Source organism: Trachypithecus francoisi, unplaced genomic scaffold (genome assembly GCF_009764315.1).
Source record: "Trachypithecus francoisi isolate TF-2019V2 unplaced genomic scaffold, Tfra_2.0 Lachesis_group4, whole genome shotgun sequence".
NCBI classification, from domain to species: Eukaryota; Metazoa; Chordata; class Mammalia; order Primates; family Cercopithecidae; genus Trachypithecus; species Trachypithecus francoisi.
This window is the reverse complement of record NW_022681469.1, coordinates 108,157,838-108,173,838: the sequence shown is the minus strand read 5'-3', so window position 1 is coordinate 108,173,838 and position 16,001 is coordinate 108,157,838. Positions and strand designations below refer to the sequence as shown.

Sequence of the window (16,001 nt, the reverse complement as noted above, 5' to 3'; positions counted from 1 at the left end):
AGTTTGGTGATGTTAAGCACATTCATGTCGCTCTGCAGCAATCATCACCATCCATCCCCAGAACTCTTCATCTTGCAGAACTAAAACTCTGTCCACATTGAACACAAGCTTCCCATCCCCCCTTCCCTGTCCCCACAACCACCATTCTACTTTCTGTCTCTAGGAATTTAACTGCCCTGGGAACCTCATATAAGTGGAATCTTGAAATATTGGTCCTTTTGTTTCTGGCTTATTTCACTGAGCATAATGTCTTCAGGGTTCATCCATGTTGTAGCATGTGTCAGAATTTCCTTTCTTTTGAAGGCTGAGTAATATTCCACTACATGGGTAGACCACAGTTTGCTTGTCTGTTCATCTGTTCATGAACACTTAGGTTCCTTCCACCTTTTGGCTATTGTGAATGATGCTGCTGTGGACATGGGTGTGAAGCATCTCTTCAAGACCCTGTAAGTTGGGTCCTGTGGCTCATGCCTGTCATCCCAGCACTTTGGGAGGCCAAGGTGGGAGGATCACTTGAGGCCAGGAATTCAAGACCACCCTGGGCAACATAGCAAGATGCTGTCTCTACAAAAAATTAGCTGGGCATAGTGGCAACCACCTATAGTCTCAGTGACTCAGGAGGCTGCTTGAGCCCAGGAGTTCAAGGCTGCAGTGAGGTTTGATGGCACCACTGCACCCCAGCCTGGACAACACAGTGAGACCCTGTCTCAGGAAAAGAACAGCAACCTTACTTTCAGTTATTTTGGGTATATACACAGAAGTGGAATTGCTGTATCATATGGTAATTTTATTTTGTTAATATTTTTTAAGATGGAGTCTCACTCTGTCGCCAAGGCTGGAGTGCAGTGGTACAATCTCAGCTCAATGAAACCTCCGCCTCCTGGGTTCAAGCAATTCTGCCTCAGCCTCCTTGAGTAGCTGGGATTACAGGCATGAGTCACCACACTCGGCCCCTCATATGGTAATTTGATACTATAATTCTGTGTTAATTTTTTTTTTTTTTGAGACGCGGTCTCACTCTGTTCCCCAGGCTGGAGTGCAGTAGTGCCATCACAGCTCACTGCAACCTCCACCTCCTGGGCTCAAGCGATCCTCTTGCCTCAGCCTCTTGACTAGCTGGGACTGTAAGTGCACACCACCATGTCCCGCTAATTTTTTTTTTTTTTTTTTTTTTTTGAGACGGAGTCTCGCTCTGTCGCCCGGGCTGGAGTGCAGTGACCGGATCCAGCTCACTGCAAGCTCCACCTCCCGGGTTCACGCCATTCTCCTGCCTCAGCCTCCCGAGTAGCTGGGACTACAGGCGCCCGCCACCTCGCCCAGCTAGTTTTTTGTATTTTTTACTAGAGATGGGGTTTCACCGTGTTAGCCAGGATGGTCTGGATCTCCTGACCTCGTGATCCACCCACCTCGGCCTCCCAAAGCGCTGGGATTACAGGCTTGAGCCACCGCGCCTGGCCTTTTTTTTTTTTTTTTTTACATTTTTTTGTAGAGAAGCATCTTGGTATGTTGTCCAGGCTGGGATGCAGTGGCAACATCATAGTTCACTCCAACCTCAAACTCTTGGACTCAAGCGATCCTCTCACCTCAGCCTCCTAAGTAGCTGAGACTATAGGCACACACTATCATGCCTGGCTAAGTTTTTGGGTTTTTTTTTTTTTTTTACTTTTTTTTTTCTTTTGAGATGGAGTCTCGCTCTGTTGCCCAGGCTGGAGTGCAATGGCGCGATCTTGGCTCACTGCAACCTCCACCCGCCAGGTTCAAATGATCCTTCCATCTCAGCCTGTCAAGAAGCTGGGATTACAAGTGTGCGCCACCACACCAGGCTAATTTTTTTATTTTTAGTGGAGACGGGTTTTGCTATGTTGGCCAGGCTGGTCTCAAACTCCTGACCTCAAGTGATCTGTCCACCTTGGCCACCCAAAGTGCTGGGATTACAGGCATGAGCCACTGCACCCAGCCTTTTTAAACATTTTTTATAGAGATAGGGTCTTGCTATGTTGCCCAGGCTGGTCTTAAACTCCTGGGCAGTTCTCCCTGCTCACTCTCCCAAAGTGCTGGGATTACAGGCATGAGCCACCATACCTGGCCCAAAAATACATTATTAATACATAGTTATAATCCTAAAATATTTTCCTTGTAATTAAACTGAAGTCTTATTAAATTATCAATAAAAAGTCATAGTTTTTCTTTTTTTTTTTGAGACGGAGTCTGGCTCTGTGGCCCAGGCTGGAGTGCAGTGGCGTGATCTCTGCTCACTGCAAGCTCCGCCTCCCGGGTTCACGCCATTCTCCTGCCTCAGCCTCCCGAGTAGCTGGGACTACAGGCACCCGCCACTGCGCCCAGCTAATTTTTTGTATTTTTTTAGTAGAGACGTGTTAGCCAGGATGGTCTCGATCTCCTGACCTTGTGATCCACCCGCCTTGGCCTCCCAAAGTGCAGGGATTACAGGCGTGAGCCACCGCGCCCGGCCAGTCATAGGTTTTATAAAATGATGTAGTCGCTGGCATTGGTTGTGTGTATGTAATGCTTCTTGGCTGAAAAATAAGCAGAAGTGCTTAGGCTGGCTCAGTAACACCCTTATCTAGTTCTTATTTACAGAATTCGTGGACGGCGGCACCATCCCTGGCCTCTGGCGTCTGCCTATATCAGCGATGTGACTGACCGTCCTGAAGCTTCACTCTCCTCGTTAGTCTTCATCTTAATTGGCAACTTCCCTCTCAAATTGTTTGACATGTTAACTTTTCCCCTTTGCTCCTTCCTTCCTTCCTTCCTTCCTTTCTTTTTCTTTTTCTTTTTTTTTTTTTTGACGGAATTTCGCTCTTGTTGCCCAGGATGGAGTGCAGTGGCACGATCTCGGCTCATGATCTCGGCTCACTGCAACCTCCGCCTCCCAGGTTCAAGTGATTCTCCTGCCTCAGCCTCCGGAGTAGCTGAGATTACAGGCATGTGCCACCACGCCCAGCTAATTTTGTATTTTTAGTAGAGACAGGGTTTCACCATGTTGGTCAGGCTGGTCTCAAACTCCCGACCTCAGGTGATCCACCCGCCTCAGCTTCCCAAAGTGCTGGGATTACAAGCATGAGCCACTGCGCCCGGCCTCTTTTTTTTAGATGGAGTCTTGCTCCGTCACCAGGCTGGAGTACAGTAGTGCGATCTCGGCTCACTGCAACCTCTGACTCCTGGGTTCAGGTGATTCTCCTGCCTCAGCCTCCCCCATAGCTGGGACCACAGGCGTGCGCCACCACACCCAGTTAATTTTTGTATTTTTAGTAGAGACGGGGTTTCACCATGTTGGCCAGGATGGTCTCGATCTCTTGACTTTGTGATCCACCTGCCTTGGCTTCCCAAAGTGCTAGGATTACAGGCGAGAGCCACAGTGTGCGGCCCCACTTTGCTACTTTCTTAGCCTTCAGAAAACCTTTTTTTTTTAATGTGGTTTCATTCACTGTCATCTCAAGAAACTGTTGATTGTTACACATCCTTGAGAGGGGTGGTCCTGAAAACTTGGACAGCACAGGTACTTAGGATCTAGTTTTAAAAATAGGCTACAGTGGCTCATGCCTGTCATTCCAGCACTTTGGGAGGCCGAGGCACTTGGATCACTCGAGGCCAGGAGTTTGAGACCAGCTTGGCCAACATGGAGAAAGGCCCTCTCTACTAAAAATACAAAAATTAGCCAGGCATGATGCGTGCCTGTGGTTCCAGCTATTTGGGAGGCTGAGGCCTGAGAATCCCTTGAACCTGGGAGGTAGAGGCTGTACTGAGCCAAGGTCTCACCACTGCAGTCCAGCCTGGGTGACAGAACAAGACTCTGTCTCAAAATAAAAAATAAAACACAAAAAGTAAAAACATAGGCTGTAACGTCGTGTGGTTCTAACCGTTCAGAGGGTACTGAAAGCTGGTACAGGCCTGCTTGTTCTCGTCCCACTCACACCCTGAACACACCGGGAGGGCAGGTGGGGAATGCGGCGGGGGCCATGGAGAGACAGCAGCAGGCCCTCTGACCCTCATGGTTTCGTGATTTCTGTAGCGGGTCATTGCCCTTCTCAGGTTTGACACGTGTATTAGCTGTGCGTGACGCTGATGCACTGCAGGCCGCAGGGCGGGAGGAGGCGTGATCTGCCCCTCCAGGTTGGAGTCCACTGGGTGCTGGGCTTCTCTGCCTCCATTGGCCATGCTGAACTCTGTGCGTCCAGGAAGCACTGGGTGAAGGGGGCAGTAGGCAGTGGGCGTCCTTTTCTCTGAGAATCGTGCCAGCCCCTTTCATGTGGAAGCCCACCACCCTCTGTGCACCGACCTTTTCACTATGACTTACCTCATTACTCTTGCCATTGAAAACATGAATTAAGAAGCCAGGTGCGGTGGCTCATGCCAGAAGCAGAGGCGGGTAAATCACGTGAGCCCAGGAGTTCGAGACCAGCCTGGGCAACATGGCAAGACACTGTCTCTACCCAAAATACAAAAATTAGCTGGGCATGGTGGCACACACCCATGGTCCCAGCTACTTGGGAAACTGAGGTTCCTGGGAGGTCAAGGCTGCAGTGAGCCGAGATTGCAGCACTGCTCTCCAGCCCGGGCAACAGCGCAAGACTGTATTTCAAAATTAATTGATTAATGAAGGCTGGGCACAATGGCTCACGCCTGTAATCCTGACACTTTGGAAGGCTGTGGTGGGAAGATCACCTGATCCCAGGAGGTAAAGAGCAGCCTGGGCAACATAGGGAGATCCTGTCTCTACAAAAGAATTTTAAAAATGAGCCAGGTGTAGTGGTGTGCACCCATGGCCGCAGCTTCTTGGAACAAGCCACAAAGTTGGGGCTGCAGTGAGCCATGATCATGCCACTGCACTGTGGTCTGGGCAACAGGGTGAGACCCTGACTCTAAAGAATATAAAGAAAGAACATGAATTAAGAGTCCACAGAAGTTGCAGCGGTGGATGGAGAGTGCAGCCGCATTTCAGCCTCATGAACTTTGAGGTTCATTTAATGAGAATCTGTGAAGGGCCAGGCACAGATTTTAGAGTCTAGTCCAGTGCGCGTGAGGCATATAGACTCCAAGAAGCTAATGCCGGGAGAAGTCCAGGAGGGTCCCCCAGTGCGAGACTCTCCCCCAGAAGACTCCCAGGGGCAGTCCGCCTGTTTGTGCTTGGATGTCTCCAGGAACAGAGATCTCACTATGGGTTTTGGCCACTTATTAGCATATCTGTTGGTTCACTGGGCTGACCCTGGTGTCTGAGAGTTGTCTTCTGAAGCTGCAGAGGACAAGCCTGCTCCCCCTCCTCTGTGACAGCCCTTCAAGAGTTGGAGGCACCAACAGAAATCCTCCTCGTCCTGAGCAGCCTCAGCTCCCCCAGCGCTCCCCTTCCACAAGATGCTGTGGGAAGAGAGACACTGAGAGCCGGCTAGAGCCTGCTGTAATCAGGGTGCCCCCGCGGAGGAGTGGGAAGAGAAGGCAGACCCTGCTCCAGGCCGGGCGAGGTGGCTCACGCCTGTAATCCCAGCACTTTGGGAGGCCAAGGCAGGCAGATCACCTGAGGTCAGGAGTTCAAGACCAGCCCGGCCAACATGGTGAAACCCCGTCTCTGCTAAAAATACAAAAATTAGCCGGGCGTGGTGGCAGGTGCCTGTCATCCCAGCTACTCAGGAGGCTGAGGCAGGAGAATCACTGGAACCTGGGAGGCGGAGGTTGCAGTGAGCCGAGATTGTGCCACTGCACTCCAGCCTGGACAACAAGAGCAAGACTCCATCTCAAAAAAACGAACAAAAACGAAAAAAAAGTCCAGTGAGGACTGCGCTTAGTCAGCACGTGGGTGAAGACAGGTGTGGACACAACCACAGTGCAGACAAGGGTGAGTGTCAGGAGAGAGGGGTCCAGACTGTTGGGCTCTTCCAGAAACCCCAGACTGCCAGGTCACAGCCACTGGACATGGATGCATTTTATGTTCACCTTTTACCCTCTACCCATGAACGGGGCTATGAGATGCCCCTGCTCAAACATCTAGAAAGAAAGAGACAGGATCTGGCCTCTGGCAGAGACGGGTGCCTCTGGGGATCCATGCCCTGTGGCCGCCATTGTTTCTGGATGTGGCTGAGGGCTCAGGAGTGTTGTGCGCACAGGTGGTGAATCACCTGTAAGGCCCACACACGGGGCAGGTGCAGGGGGCCCACATCTGCAGATGTGGGTGTGTTAAAATGCAAAATAGCACTGCTTTTTCCTGTTGTATCCAACTTGCAGGTCTTCTCCCATCCTATTTGATCTTTGGTTTTTTGGATGGAAAACCTACCACTTCTCCCAGTATACGTTTCCATCTCTTGTTTATCTTCAGCTTTACTTTTTGTCTTTTCAGGCTGTCATCTTCTGAATGCAGATTCTGGGGGAGTCTGCACTCTGGTGGTGGCGGCAGACGGGCCCGGGGTCAGGGGTTAGACCCTTTAGTGGAAGGGCCTGGCAGAAGGCAGGAGGCTGGAGGAAGAGACAGGCTGGGGACCATGGGGCTCACTCGATCAGTGGGGCCTCTCTGGGGACCCGTGTAGTCCAGGATGGAAGTAGGTAGATGGGCACTGTGTAGAGGGACTGGTAGTGACAAGAGCGCAGCTGGCTGTGGGGACGAATATTCAGAGGCTGGGACTCATTTCTGTAAAGGAACCAACTTCCTTAGCAAGAAGCCAAGGCAGGAAGGTGGCCCAGGGATGCCCCAGGAGAGTTTCTGGCATGGGACCTCAGGGGCTTGGTCAGAAGGGGCTTCAGAGCCAGGCTGATGTGATGGGGGCCTCTGAGCCTGACATTTACCCGGTACTGACTGCACCCTTCCATGTGCCTGCACGTGGTGAGCACAACCAGACGGAGCCCACCCTCCCCGGCTGTGTGAGCGAGAGTGGGAGTAATTAAAAATGCACACCCCAAATAAGTACACAGTTACCGATGGGATCGATGGAGACTGCATAGTCTGGGATCTGACCAGTTGGGAAAGGCTTCGCTGAGCTGGGGATGAATAGGTGTCTACTGATGACGGGGCAGGGGCAGGTAGAGAGACGTCCTCACCTTATTCATGGTCTTAGAGGTAAGGTACTCCCTTTGGCACCCTTAAATATGAGGTTAGCTGTGAGGTTGTTTTTTTTTTTTTTTTTTTTTGCACGCAGATTATTGCTAATATTAAAAAATGCGGCCGGGCGCGGTGGCTCAAGCCTGTAATCCCAGCACTTTGGGAGGCCGAGACGGGCGGATCACGAGGTCAGGAGATCGAGACCCTCCTGGCTAACACGGTGAAACCCCGTCTCTACTAAAAAATACAAAAAAAACTAGCCGGGCGAGGTGGCGGGCGCCTGTAGCCCCAGCTACTCGGGAGGCTGAGGCAGGAGAATGGCTTAAACCCGGGAGGCGGAGCTTGCAGTGAGCTGAGATCCGGCCACTGCACTCCAGCCTGGGTGGCAGAGCGAGACTCCGTCTCAAAAAAAAAGAAAAAAAAATGTAACATACATGATAGGAGAGACATACAGGCCAGGCGCGGTGGCTCACGCCCTCAATCCCAGCACTTAGGAGGCTGAGGTAGGTGAATCACTTGAGGTCAAGAGTTTAAGACCAGCCTGGTCAACATGGTGAAGCCCCGTCTCTACTAAAAATACAAAAATTAGCCAGGTGTCAGGGCGGGCACCTGTAATCCCAGCTGCTCAGGAGGCTGAGGCAGGAGAATGGCGTGAACCCGGGAGGCGGAGGTTGCAGTGAGCTGAGATCATGCCACTGCACTCCAGCCTGGGCGACAGAGCAAGACTCTGCCTTACAAAAGAAAAAAAATGAGAGAGAGAGACATACAAATGAAAAAATACTGAGTTTAAGAAAGTCTAGCACTTTGCGAGGCTGAGGTGGCCAGATTGCTTGAGCCCAGGCGTTCAAGACCAGCCAGGGTAAGACCTGGCTCTACATGGTGAGACCACAGCTCTATAAAAAATTTTAAAAACTTAGCTGGACCCAGTGGTGTGTATCTGCAGTCCCAGCTACTTGGAAGGCTGAGACAGGAGGATCACTTGAACCCAGGAGGTCAAGGCTGCATTGAGCTGTGATTGTGCCACTGTACTCCAGCTTAGGCGACAGAGCAAGGCTCTGTCTTGGAAAAAAAAAAAAAAAAAAGTTAACACATTTGAGGATGAAAAGTTCAACACAGTTTGGGCCTCCCATTCCACCCCCGCACAGAGATGACAGAAAAAGGGTAAAGCTGTAGGGTTTTTGTAGATGCCCTATCAAGTTGAGGATATCCTCCTTTTTAAGTTTGCCGAGAGTGTTTATAGTGAATGGATATGGGTTTTGTTGTTGCTTCCTGTAGGAGTTTATTTTTTAGCTTGTTAATATGATAGATTGCATGGTTGATTTTTGAATGTTGAGCCATTCTTGCACACCCTATTTGGTCATGCTATGATTCTTTTTTGTTTGTTTGGTTTTTGTTTTTTGAGACAGAGTCTCACTCTGTCATCCAGGCTGGAGTGCAGTGGCACGATCTTGGCTCACTGCAACCACCACCTCCTGGATTCCAGTGATTCTCCTGTCTCAGCCTCCCCAGTAGCTGGGACTACAGGAGCCCACCACCACGCCCAGCTAATTTTTTGTATTTTTAGTAGAGGCGGAGTTTCACTGTGTTTCCATCTCCTGACCTCGTGATCTGCCTGCCTCGGCTTCCCAAAGTGCTGGGATTAACAGGCGTGAGCCACTGTGTTATGGTTCTTTTTATATACTGCTGGATTTGGTGTATTAATATTTTGAGCATTTTTGCATCCAAGTTCATAAGTGATACTGGCCTGTAGCTTTCTCTTTTTTTTTTTTTTTTTTGAGACGGAGTCTCACTCTGTCGCCCAGGCTGGAGTGCAGTGGCGCGATCTCGGCTCACTGCAAGCTCCGCCTCCCGGGTTCAAGCGATTTTCCTGCCTCAGCCTCCCAAGTAGCTGGGATTACAGGCATCCACCACCACGCCCAGCTAATTTTTTGTATTATTTAGTAGAGACGGTATTGCAGGATGTGGCAGCAGCCCGCAATGCAACAGCGCTCTTTCTTTGTTCCCAGGCAGATCAGCAGGTTAAGAAATAACAGACACAAGATAGTGAAAGCTGGGTCCAGGGGGGTCACCACCTTCTGGTCGCACGGTGCCAACAATGCAGTGGCTATACCAGCCTTTATTATTAAGTTTAGTGAGGGCGGGGATAGGTTAGTGAGAGATTTAGGGTCATTTGATTATGAGGTGAGATGGTCACATGGGGATGAACTAATTCTTTAAGGTAACATCTGTATGCAGCAGTACAGTATACAGAGATAAGAATTTACAATATAGTGTGTGCATCAGTAATTTCTTAACAGAGCCTTAAAACAGAAACACAATCTTTTCATAGCCTATGATTAGCAAGATATTAATCAGCAGTAACAGTTGCAGCAGAAGCTGGTTACCAACAATCCATAGAAACAGGACGTGAAGCTACACAGCTGATTAGACCAGAAATTCTCAGAAGGGAGTATGACTTAACCCTAAAGAGGCCTAGAAGAGCCGTGGCAAGATGAGGGCATTTATCTTATCCATATGGACACACATCCGTTCACAGGCTCCCCTCAAGGGTCGCATTCCATTCCCAGAGCTGTGAACATCTGCTTTTCTGGGATAGGAGTCTTGGTGATGTGAAAACCTCCCTGACTGCACGTCCGTTCACAGGCTCTCTGCAGGGGGAAGCACATCACACGCTGTTGGCTCATTCTGGCAGCCCAGCCTGGCATCGTCTTTACACAATCCTGCATGCAATTGTGTATTTACAATAATCAGGAGCTTTTCATCTTTTATTCCGTAGCAATAGTTTCAGGGGTCTCCCTACAAGATGGAGTTTCGCCGTGTCGGCCAGGCTGGTCTTGAACTCCTTGACCTCAGGTGTTCCACCTGCCTCGGCCTCCCAAAGGGTTAGGATTACAAGCGTGAGCCACTGCGCCCAGCCCCCTTTTTTTGTTTTTGTTTTTTTTTTTGGTACTGGTTTTCACTGGTTTGGGTATTAGAATGATGAGTTGGACGTGTCCTCTCTTCTCCTTTCTGTAAGAGATTGTATAAAATTGATGTTGTTACTCTTTGAGTGTTTGATAGAATTCTTCAGTGAAACCGTCTGGGCCCAGAGATTTCTTTTTAAAGCGCTTTTACATTACAAATTTAGTTCCTTTAATTAGTATAGGATTATTCATTTTGGTAGTTTGTGGTTGTCAAGGAATTGGTCTGTTTCATCTAAGTTGCTAAATTTGTGGGCATAAAATTGTTTGTAGTAGTTCCTTATCCTTTCAATGGCTGCAGGATCTGTAATTTCATTCCTTATCTTGTTCTTGATAAAGATAATTCGTGGGTTTTTTTTGCTTGGTTGGTTTTTTTTTTTTTTCTTTTGAGACAGGGTCTTGGTCTTGCCAAGACCAAGGCTGGAGGGCAGTGGCATGATCTCGGCTCACTGCAGCCTTGACCTCCTTGGCTCAAGCGATCCTCCTGCCTCAGCCTCCAGAGTAGCTAGGACTACAGGTACACGCCACCATGCATGGCAGATTTTTGCATTTTTTATGGATATGGGGTTTTGCCATGTTGCTCAGGCTGGTCTTGGACTCCTGGGCTCAAGGGATCCTCTCGCCTCTGCTTCCCAAAGTGCTAGGATTACAGATGAGAGCCACCGTGCCTGGCCTCTTCTGCTTTCTAATGCTCTTGGCACCACAGTGACTGTAACATATGTTGTATTTTCATTCTCATTCTGTTCTATGTACTTTAAATTTTTCCTTTGCCATTATTTAGAAGTGTGTCATTTATTTTCCAGAAATTTGTGGATTTTCCTTTTGTCTTTTCTGTTACTGATTTCTAGTTTTATTCCTTTATAGCTAGAAAACTCTTAAAATATTTCAATTCTTTTATTTTTATTTACTCATTTTTATTTATTTTTTTGAGATGGAGTCTCGCTCAGTCACCCAGGCTGGAGTGCAGTGGTGCAATCTCGGCTCTCTGCAACCTCTGCCTCCTGGGTTCAAGTGATTCTCCTGCCTCAGTCTCCTGAGTAGCTGGGATTACAGGCACCTGCTACCATGCCCAGCTAATTTTTGCATTTTTTTTTTTTTGTAGAGATGGGGTTTCACCATGTTGGCCAGGCTAGTCTTGAACTCCTGACCTCGGGTGATCCACCCGCCTCAGCCTCCCAAAGTGCTGGGATTACAGGCATGAGCCACTGCACCCAGCCTAAATTTTGTATTTTTAGTACAGACAGGGTTTCACCATGTTGGCCAGGCTGGTCTCCAACTCCTGATCTCAAGTGATCCACCCACCGCGGCCTCCTGAAGTGCTGGGATTACAGGTGTGAGCCACCGTGCCCTGTCAAGATTTCAATTCTTTTAAATTAGTTGAGGTTTGGTCTGCCATGGTGACTGTTTTGTGGACACTTAGAAAAAACTGTGTTCTCTTGTTAGGTGAGTGTTCCACGTATGTCGGTTAGGCCCTGTTGGTTGCTGGTGTTGGATTCTTCTGTATCCTTGCTGATTTTCTGCCTAGTAGTTTTGTAGTTATCAAGAGTGAAGTGTTGAAGTCTCCAGCCATAACTGTGGATTTGTCTATTCTTTTTTTTTTTTTTTTTTTGAGACGGAGTCTCAGGCTGGAGTGCAGTGGCCGGATCTCAGCTCACTGCAAGCTCCGCCTCCCGGGTTCACGCCATTCTCCCGCCTCAGCCTCCCGAGTAGCTGGGACTACAGGCGCCCGCCACCTCGCCCGGCTAGTTTTCTTTTTGTATTTTTAGTAGGGATGGGGTTTCACCTTGTTAGCCAGGATGGTCTCGATCTCCTGACCTCGTGATCCGCCCGTCTTGGCCTCCCAAAGTGCTGGGATTACAGGCTTGAGCCACCGCACCCGGCCTGGATCTGTCTATTCTTTAGCTCTATTGATTTTTGCTATTTGTATTTTGAGGCTCTGGTTTTTTTTGTTTGTTTCTTTTTTTTTTTTTTTTTTTTGAGATGGAGTCTCGCTCTGTCACCCAGGCTAGAGTGCAGTGGCCGGATCTCGGCTCACTGCAAACTCCGCCTCCTGGGTTTATGCCATTCTCCTGCCTCAGCCTCCCAAGTAGGTGGGACTACAGGCGCCCGCCACCTCGCCTGGCTAGTTTTTTTGTATTTTTTAGTAGAGACAGGGTTTCACCATGTTAGCCAGGATGGTCTCGATCTCCTGACCTCGTGTTCCGCCCGTCTCGGCCTCCCGAAGTGCTGGCATTACAGGCTTGAGCCACCGCACCCGGCCGAGGCTCTGTTGTTTGGTGCATACACGTTTGGGATTATGATGTCTTCCTGGGGAACTGAACTGTTTGTCATTATGTAATGTCCCTTTGTCTCTAGTAGTTTCCTTCCTTCTGAAGTTTGCTTCCTCTGGTATTAAAGACAGCCACTCCTGCTTTCTTTTCATTAATGTTTGCATGATTAATGTTTTCCATTCCCAGGAGAGAGGAGGTGAGAAAGTAGAGGGCCAACTCGCACCTCCTCTAACCACCTCACGCCACGTCATGGGTGCCAGGTAGGGGTGGGGTAGAGTTGGAGTTCCCTTCCCACTGGGCCCTGACCTGGTTAGGGGAGAGGGAGTCAGAGTGTGGACTCCCCTGCCTCATACCATCTCCTTCTGCCTTGCGGGTGCCAGGTGGGGTCAAGGCTTAGCTCCCTGCTGGACCACACTGACAGTACCCTGGTGGGATGGACAGAGGCAGCACCTCTGCTTCCATGGGCAGAGGAAGTGGGATCAGCCCACATCTCAGCCCCACCAAAAACCCCTGATGCCTGGCATGGGAACAGGAATGTGCCACCTACTTTTGGGAAACCAGGGTGGTGTGGAAGGTCAGCTCTCAGCGTGGCCCTGATGAAGCTGTGGGGTGCAGTTTTTCCATTGGCATTTGACTTAAGTAAAATGGGTGTTGCCAAAACAATTTTCCTGTTGTTGGGTCACTGTGAAGTTAAGAAATGGTTACCAAGACCCCTCTTACTTATGACACCAATAGCAAATGCAGGCGTCCCTGAGACCACTGTCAGGTTTGATGATTTGCTGGAAAGATTACAGAGCTCCCTGATCGCAGTTACTCTTGTGGTTATGGTTTATTATAGGAAAAGGAGATGGGTTCGAAGATTAAAATCAACCTTGGCAGGAGAATGGTGTGAACCTGGGAGGTGGAGCTTGCAGTGAGCCGAGATCACACCACTGCACTCCAGCCTGGGCCACAGAGCAAGACTCTGTCTCAAAAAAAAAAAAAAAAAAAAAAAAAAAATCAGCTTTGGGAAGAGTTGCAGAGGGCAGAGTCCGGGGGGCTCACACCTGGAGCTGGTCTCCACTCCAGGGAGGCGTCCTCTCCTTGGGAGTTGTGAGCAGCATTACTTTCCCAGTGGTGGTGAGTGTCAGCACGTGTGGAGTACTGCCAGCCGGGAAGCACCCGAGCCTTGGCGTCCAGGGTTGTTATTGGTGCTCTGCCACATGGATGTGTAGACTCCCTGCACTGCTGACCTCAGCCTCCAGCCCCTCTGGAGGGCGAGCTGATATCACGTGGCCCAGTGCTCCTGCTCCTCTGGGCCCGAGTCCCCCACTGATGAGAAGGCAGGAGTAGGAGCCCCAGGACACCTCAGTCATTAACTAGTACGTCACTGCCTCTGCAGGTTCCCAGCAGGATGCCCCGGCTCTGCAGGAAGCTGAAGTGAGAGGCCCGGAGAGGGCCCGGCCCGCCCGGGCAGGATGACCAAGGCCCGGCTGTTCCGGCTGTGGCTGGTGCTGGGGTCGGCGTTCATGATCCTGCTGATCATCGTGTACTGGGACAGCGCGGGCGCCGCGCACTTCTACCTGCACACGTCCTTCTCCAGGCCGCACGCAGGGCCGCCGCTGCCCACGCCCGGGCCGGACAGGGACAGGGAGCTCACGGCCGACTCCGACGTCGACAAGTTTCTGGACAAGTTTCTCGGTGCCAGCGTGAAGCAGAGCGACCTTCCCAGAAAGGAGACGGAGCAGCCGCCCGCGCCGGGGAGCATGGAGGAGAGCGTGAGAGGCTACGACTGGTCCCCGCGCGATGCCCGGCGCAGCCCAGACCAGGGCCGGCAGCAGGCGGAGAGGAGGAGCGTGCTGCGGGGCTTCTGCGCCAACTCCAGCCTGGCCTTCCCCACCAAGGAGCGCGCGTTCGACGACATCCCCAACTCGGAGCTGAGCCACCTGATCGTGGATGACCGGCACGGCGCCATCTACTGCTACGTGCCCAAGGTGGCCTGCACCAACTGGAAGCGCGTGATGATTGTGCTGAGCGGGAGCCTGCTGCACCGCGGCGCGCCCTACCGCGACCCGCTGCGCATCCCCCGTGAACACGTGCACAACGCCAGCGCGCACCTGACCTTCAACAAGTTCTGGCGCCGCTACGGGAAGCTCTCCCGCCACCTCATGAAGGTCAAGCTCAAGAAGTACACCAAGTTCCTCTTCGTGCGCGACCCCTTCGTGCGCCTCATCTCCGCCTTCCGCAGCAAGTTCGAGCTGGAGAACGAGGAGTTCTACCGCAAGTTCGCCGTGCCCATGCTGCGGCTGTACGCCAACCACACCAGCCTGCCCACCTCGGCGCGCGAGGCCTTCCGCGCCGGCCTCAAGGTGTCCTTCGCCAACTTCATCCAGTACCTGCTGGACCCGCACACGGAGAAGCTGGCGCCCTTCAACGAGCACTGGCGGCAGGTGTACCGCCTCTGCCACCCGTGCCAGATCGACTACGACTTCGTGGGGAAGCTGGAGACGCTGGACGAGGACGCCGCGCAGCTGCTGCAGCTGCTCCAGGTGGACCGGCACCTCCGCTTCCCCCCGAGCTACCGGAACAGGACCGCCAGCAGCTGGGAGGAGGACTGGTTCGCCAAGATCCCCCTGGCCTGGAGACAGCAGCTGTACAAACTCTACGAGGCCGACTTTGTTCTTTTCGGCTACCCCAAGCCCGAAAACCTCCTCCGAGACTGAAAGCTACCGCAGCGCCCTGCCCCGCGTGCCCGGAACCTGCCGCAGTCGCACTCCAGTTTTTTTACGGCCTACGATTTTGCAATCTGGGCTTCTTGTTTACTCCACTGCCTCTATCCATTGAGTACTGTGTCGATATTGTTTTTTAAGATTAATATATTTCAGATATTTAATACGAAACGTGGAAGGGAATGCTGGAGTAAAATCTCCCCTCTGCCCGCCCGTCTGCTCCTGTGGTTTCTCTGTCTGAGCACGTGGGCGCCGGGAGGGGATGCTGAGGCTGCTGGAGCTGCCTCCAGGGCTCTGGCCACTCAGGAGGAGGGCGGGGCCTGCACTTGAAGTCAGGCCGCACTTGTCTATTTTTAAAACGGTAGCCGACAAATCCTTCCAGAGGGAAAGTTAAGTGTTGTACTTGAAAAGGTCAGTCTTCAGGGTTTCCTGTTTGAAATCAAGTCAGAGGTAAACCGGTCAGTTACAGAAGCAGGAGTTCTAACTCCAGCTGTTCCCATTAGTGTCTAGTTTATATTATGGCTGTTGAGGCCGGGCGGGTAACTCAGGCAGGTAATCGTAGCACTTTGAGAGGCTCAGGCAGGAAGCTCGCTTGACGTCAGGAATTTGAGACCTGGCCAACATGGTGAAATCCTGTCTCTACTAAAAATACAAAAAACAAACAAAAAAAATTAGTCAGGCGTGGTGGTATGCACCTGTAGTCCCAGCTACTCGGGAGTTCTGAGGTGGAAAGATTGCTTGAACCCAGGATGGAGAGGCTGCAGTGAGCTGAGATCGTGACACGGCACTCTAGCCTGGGTGACAGAGTGAGACTCCTTCTCAAGATAAATAAACAAATAAATATTAATGAACACATTATGGCTATTAAGGCTGGGCACGGTGGCTCATGCCTGCAATCCTGGCACTTTGGGAGGCTGAGGTGGGAAGATCAGTTGAGCCCAGAAGTTCAAACCAGCTTGGGCAACGTAGCAAGGACCTCATCTCTACAAAAAATAAAAAGGGCGTGGTGGCACACATCTGT

At 51.0% G+C, this 16,001-nt stretch overlaps 1 protein-coding gene across 3 annotated transcripts in view; it reads left to right on the top strand.

The window, feature by feature from the left end:
- Positions 1–15,193, top strand: part of CHST12 (carbohydrate sulfotransferase 12) — a 32,364-nt gene extending 17,171 nt beyond the window's left edge. For all 3 annotated transcript variants that reach the window (XM_033191916.1, XM_033191919.1, XM_033191918.1), the window contains exon 2: positions 13,654–15,193. In XM_033191916.1, coding sequence (XP_033047807.1) covers positions 13,730–14,974 — 1,245 coding nt within the window. In that variant the 5' untranslated portion in view covers positions 13,654–13,729 and the 3' untranslated portion in view covers positions 14,975–15,193. The remainder of the gene's footprint in view (positions 1–13,653) is intronic.
- Positions 15,194–16,001: the final 808 nt, after the last annotated feature.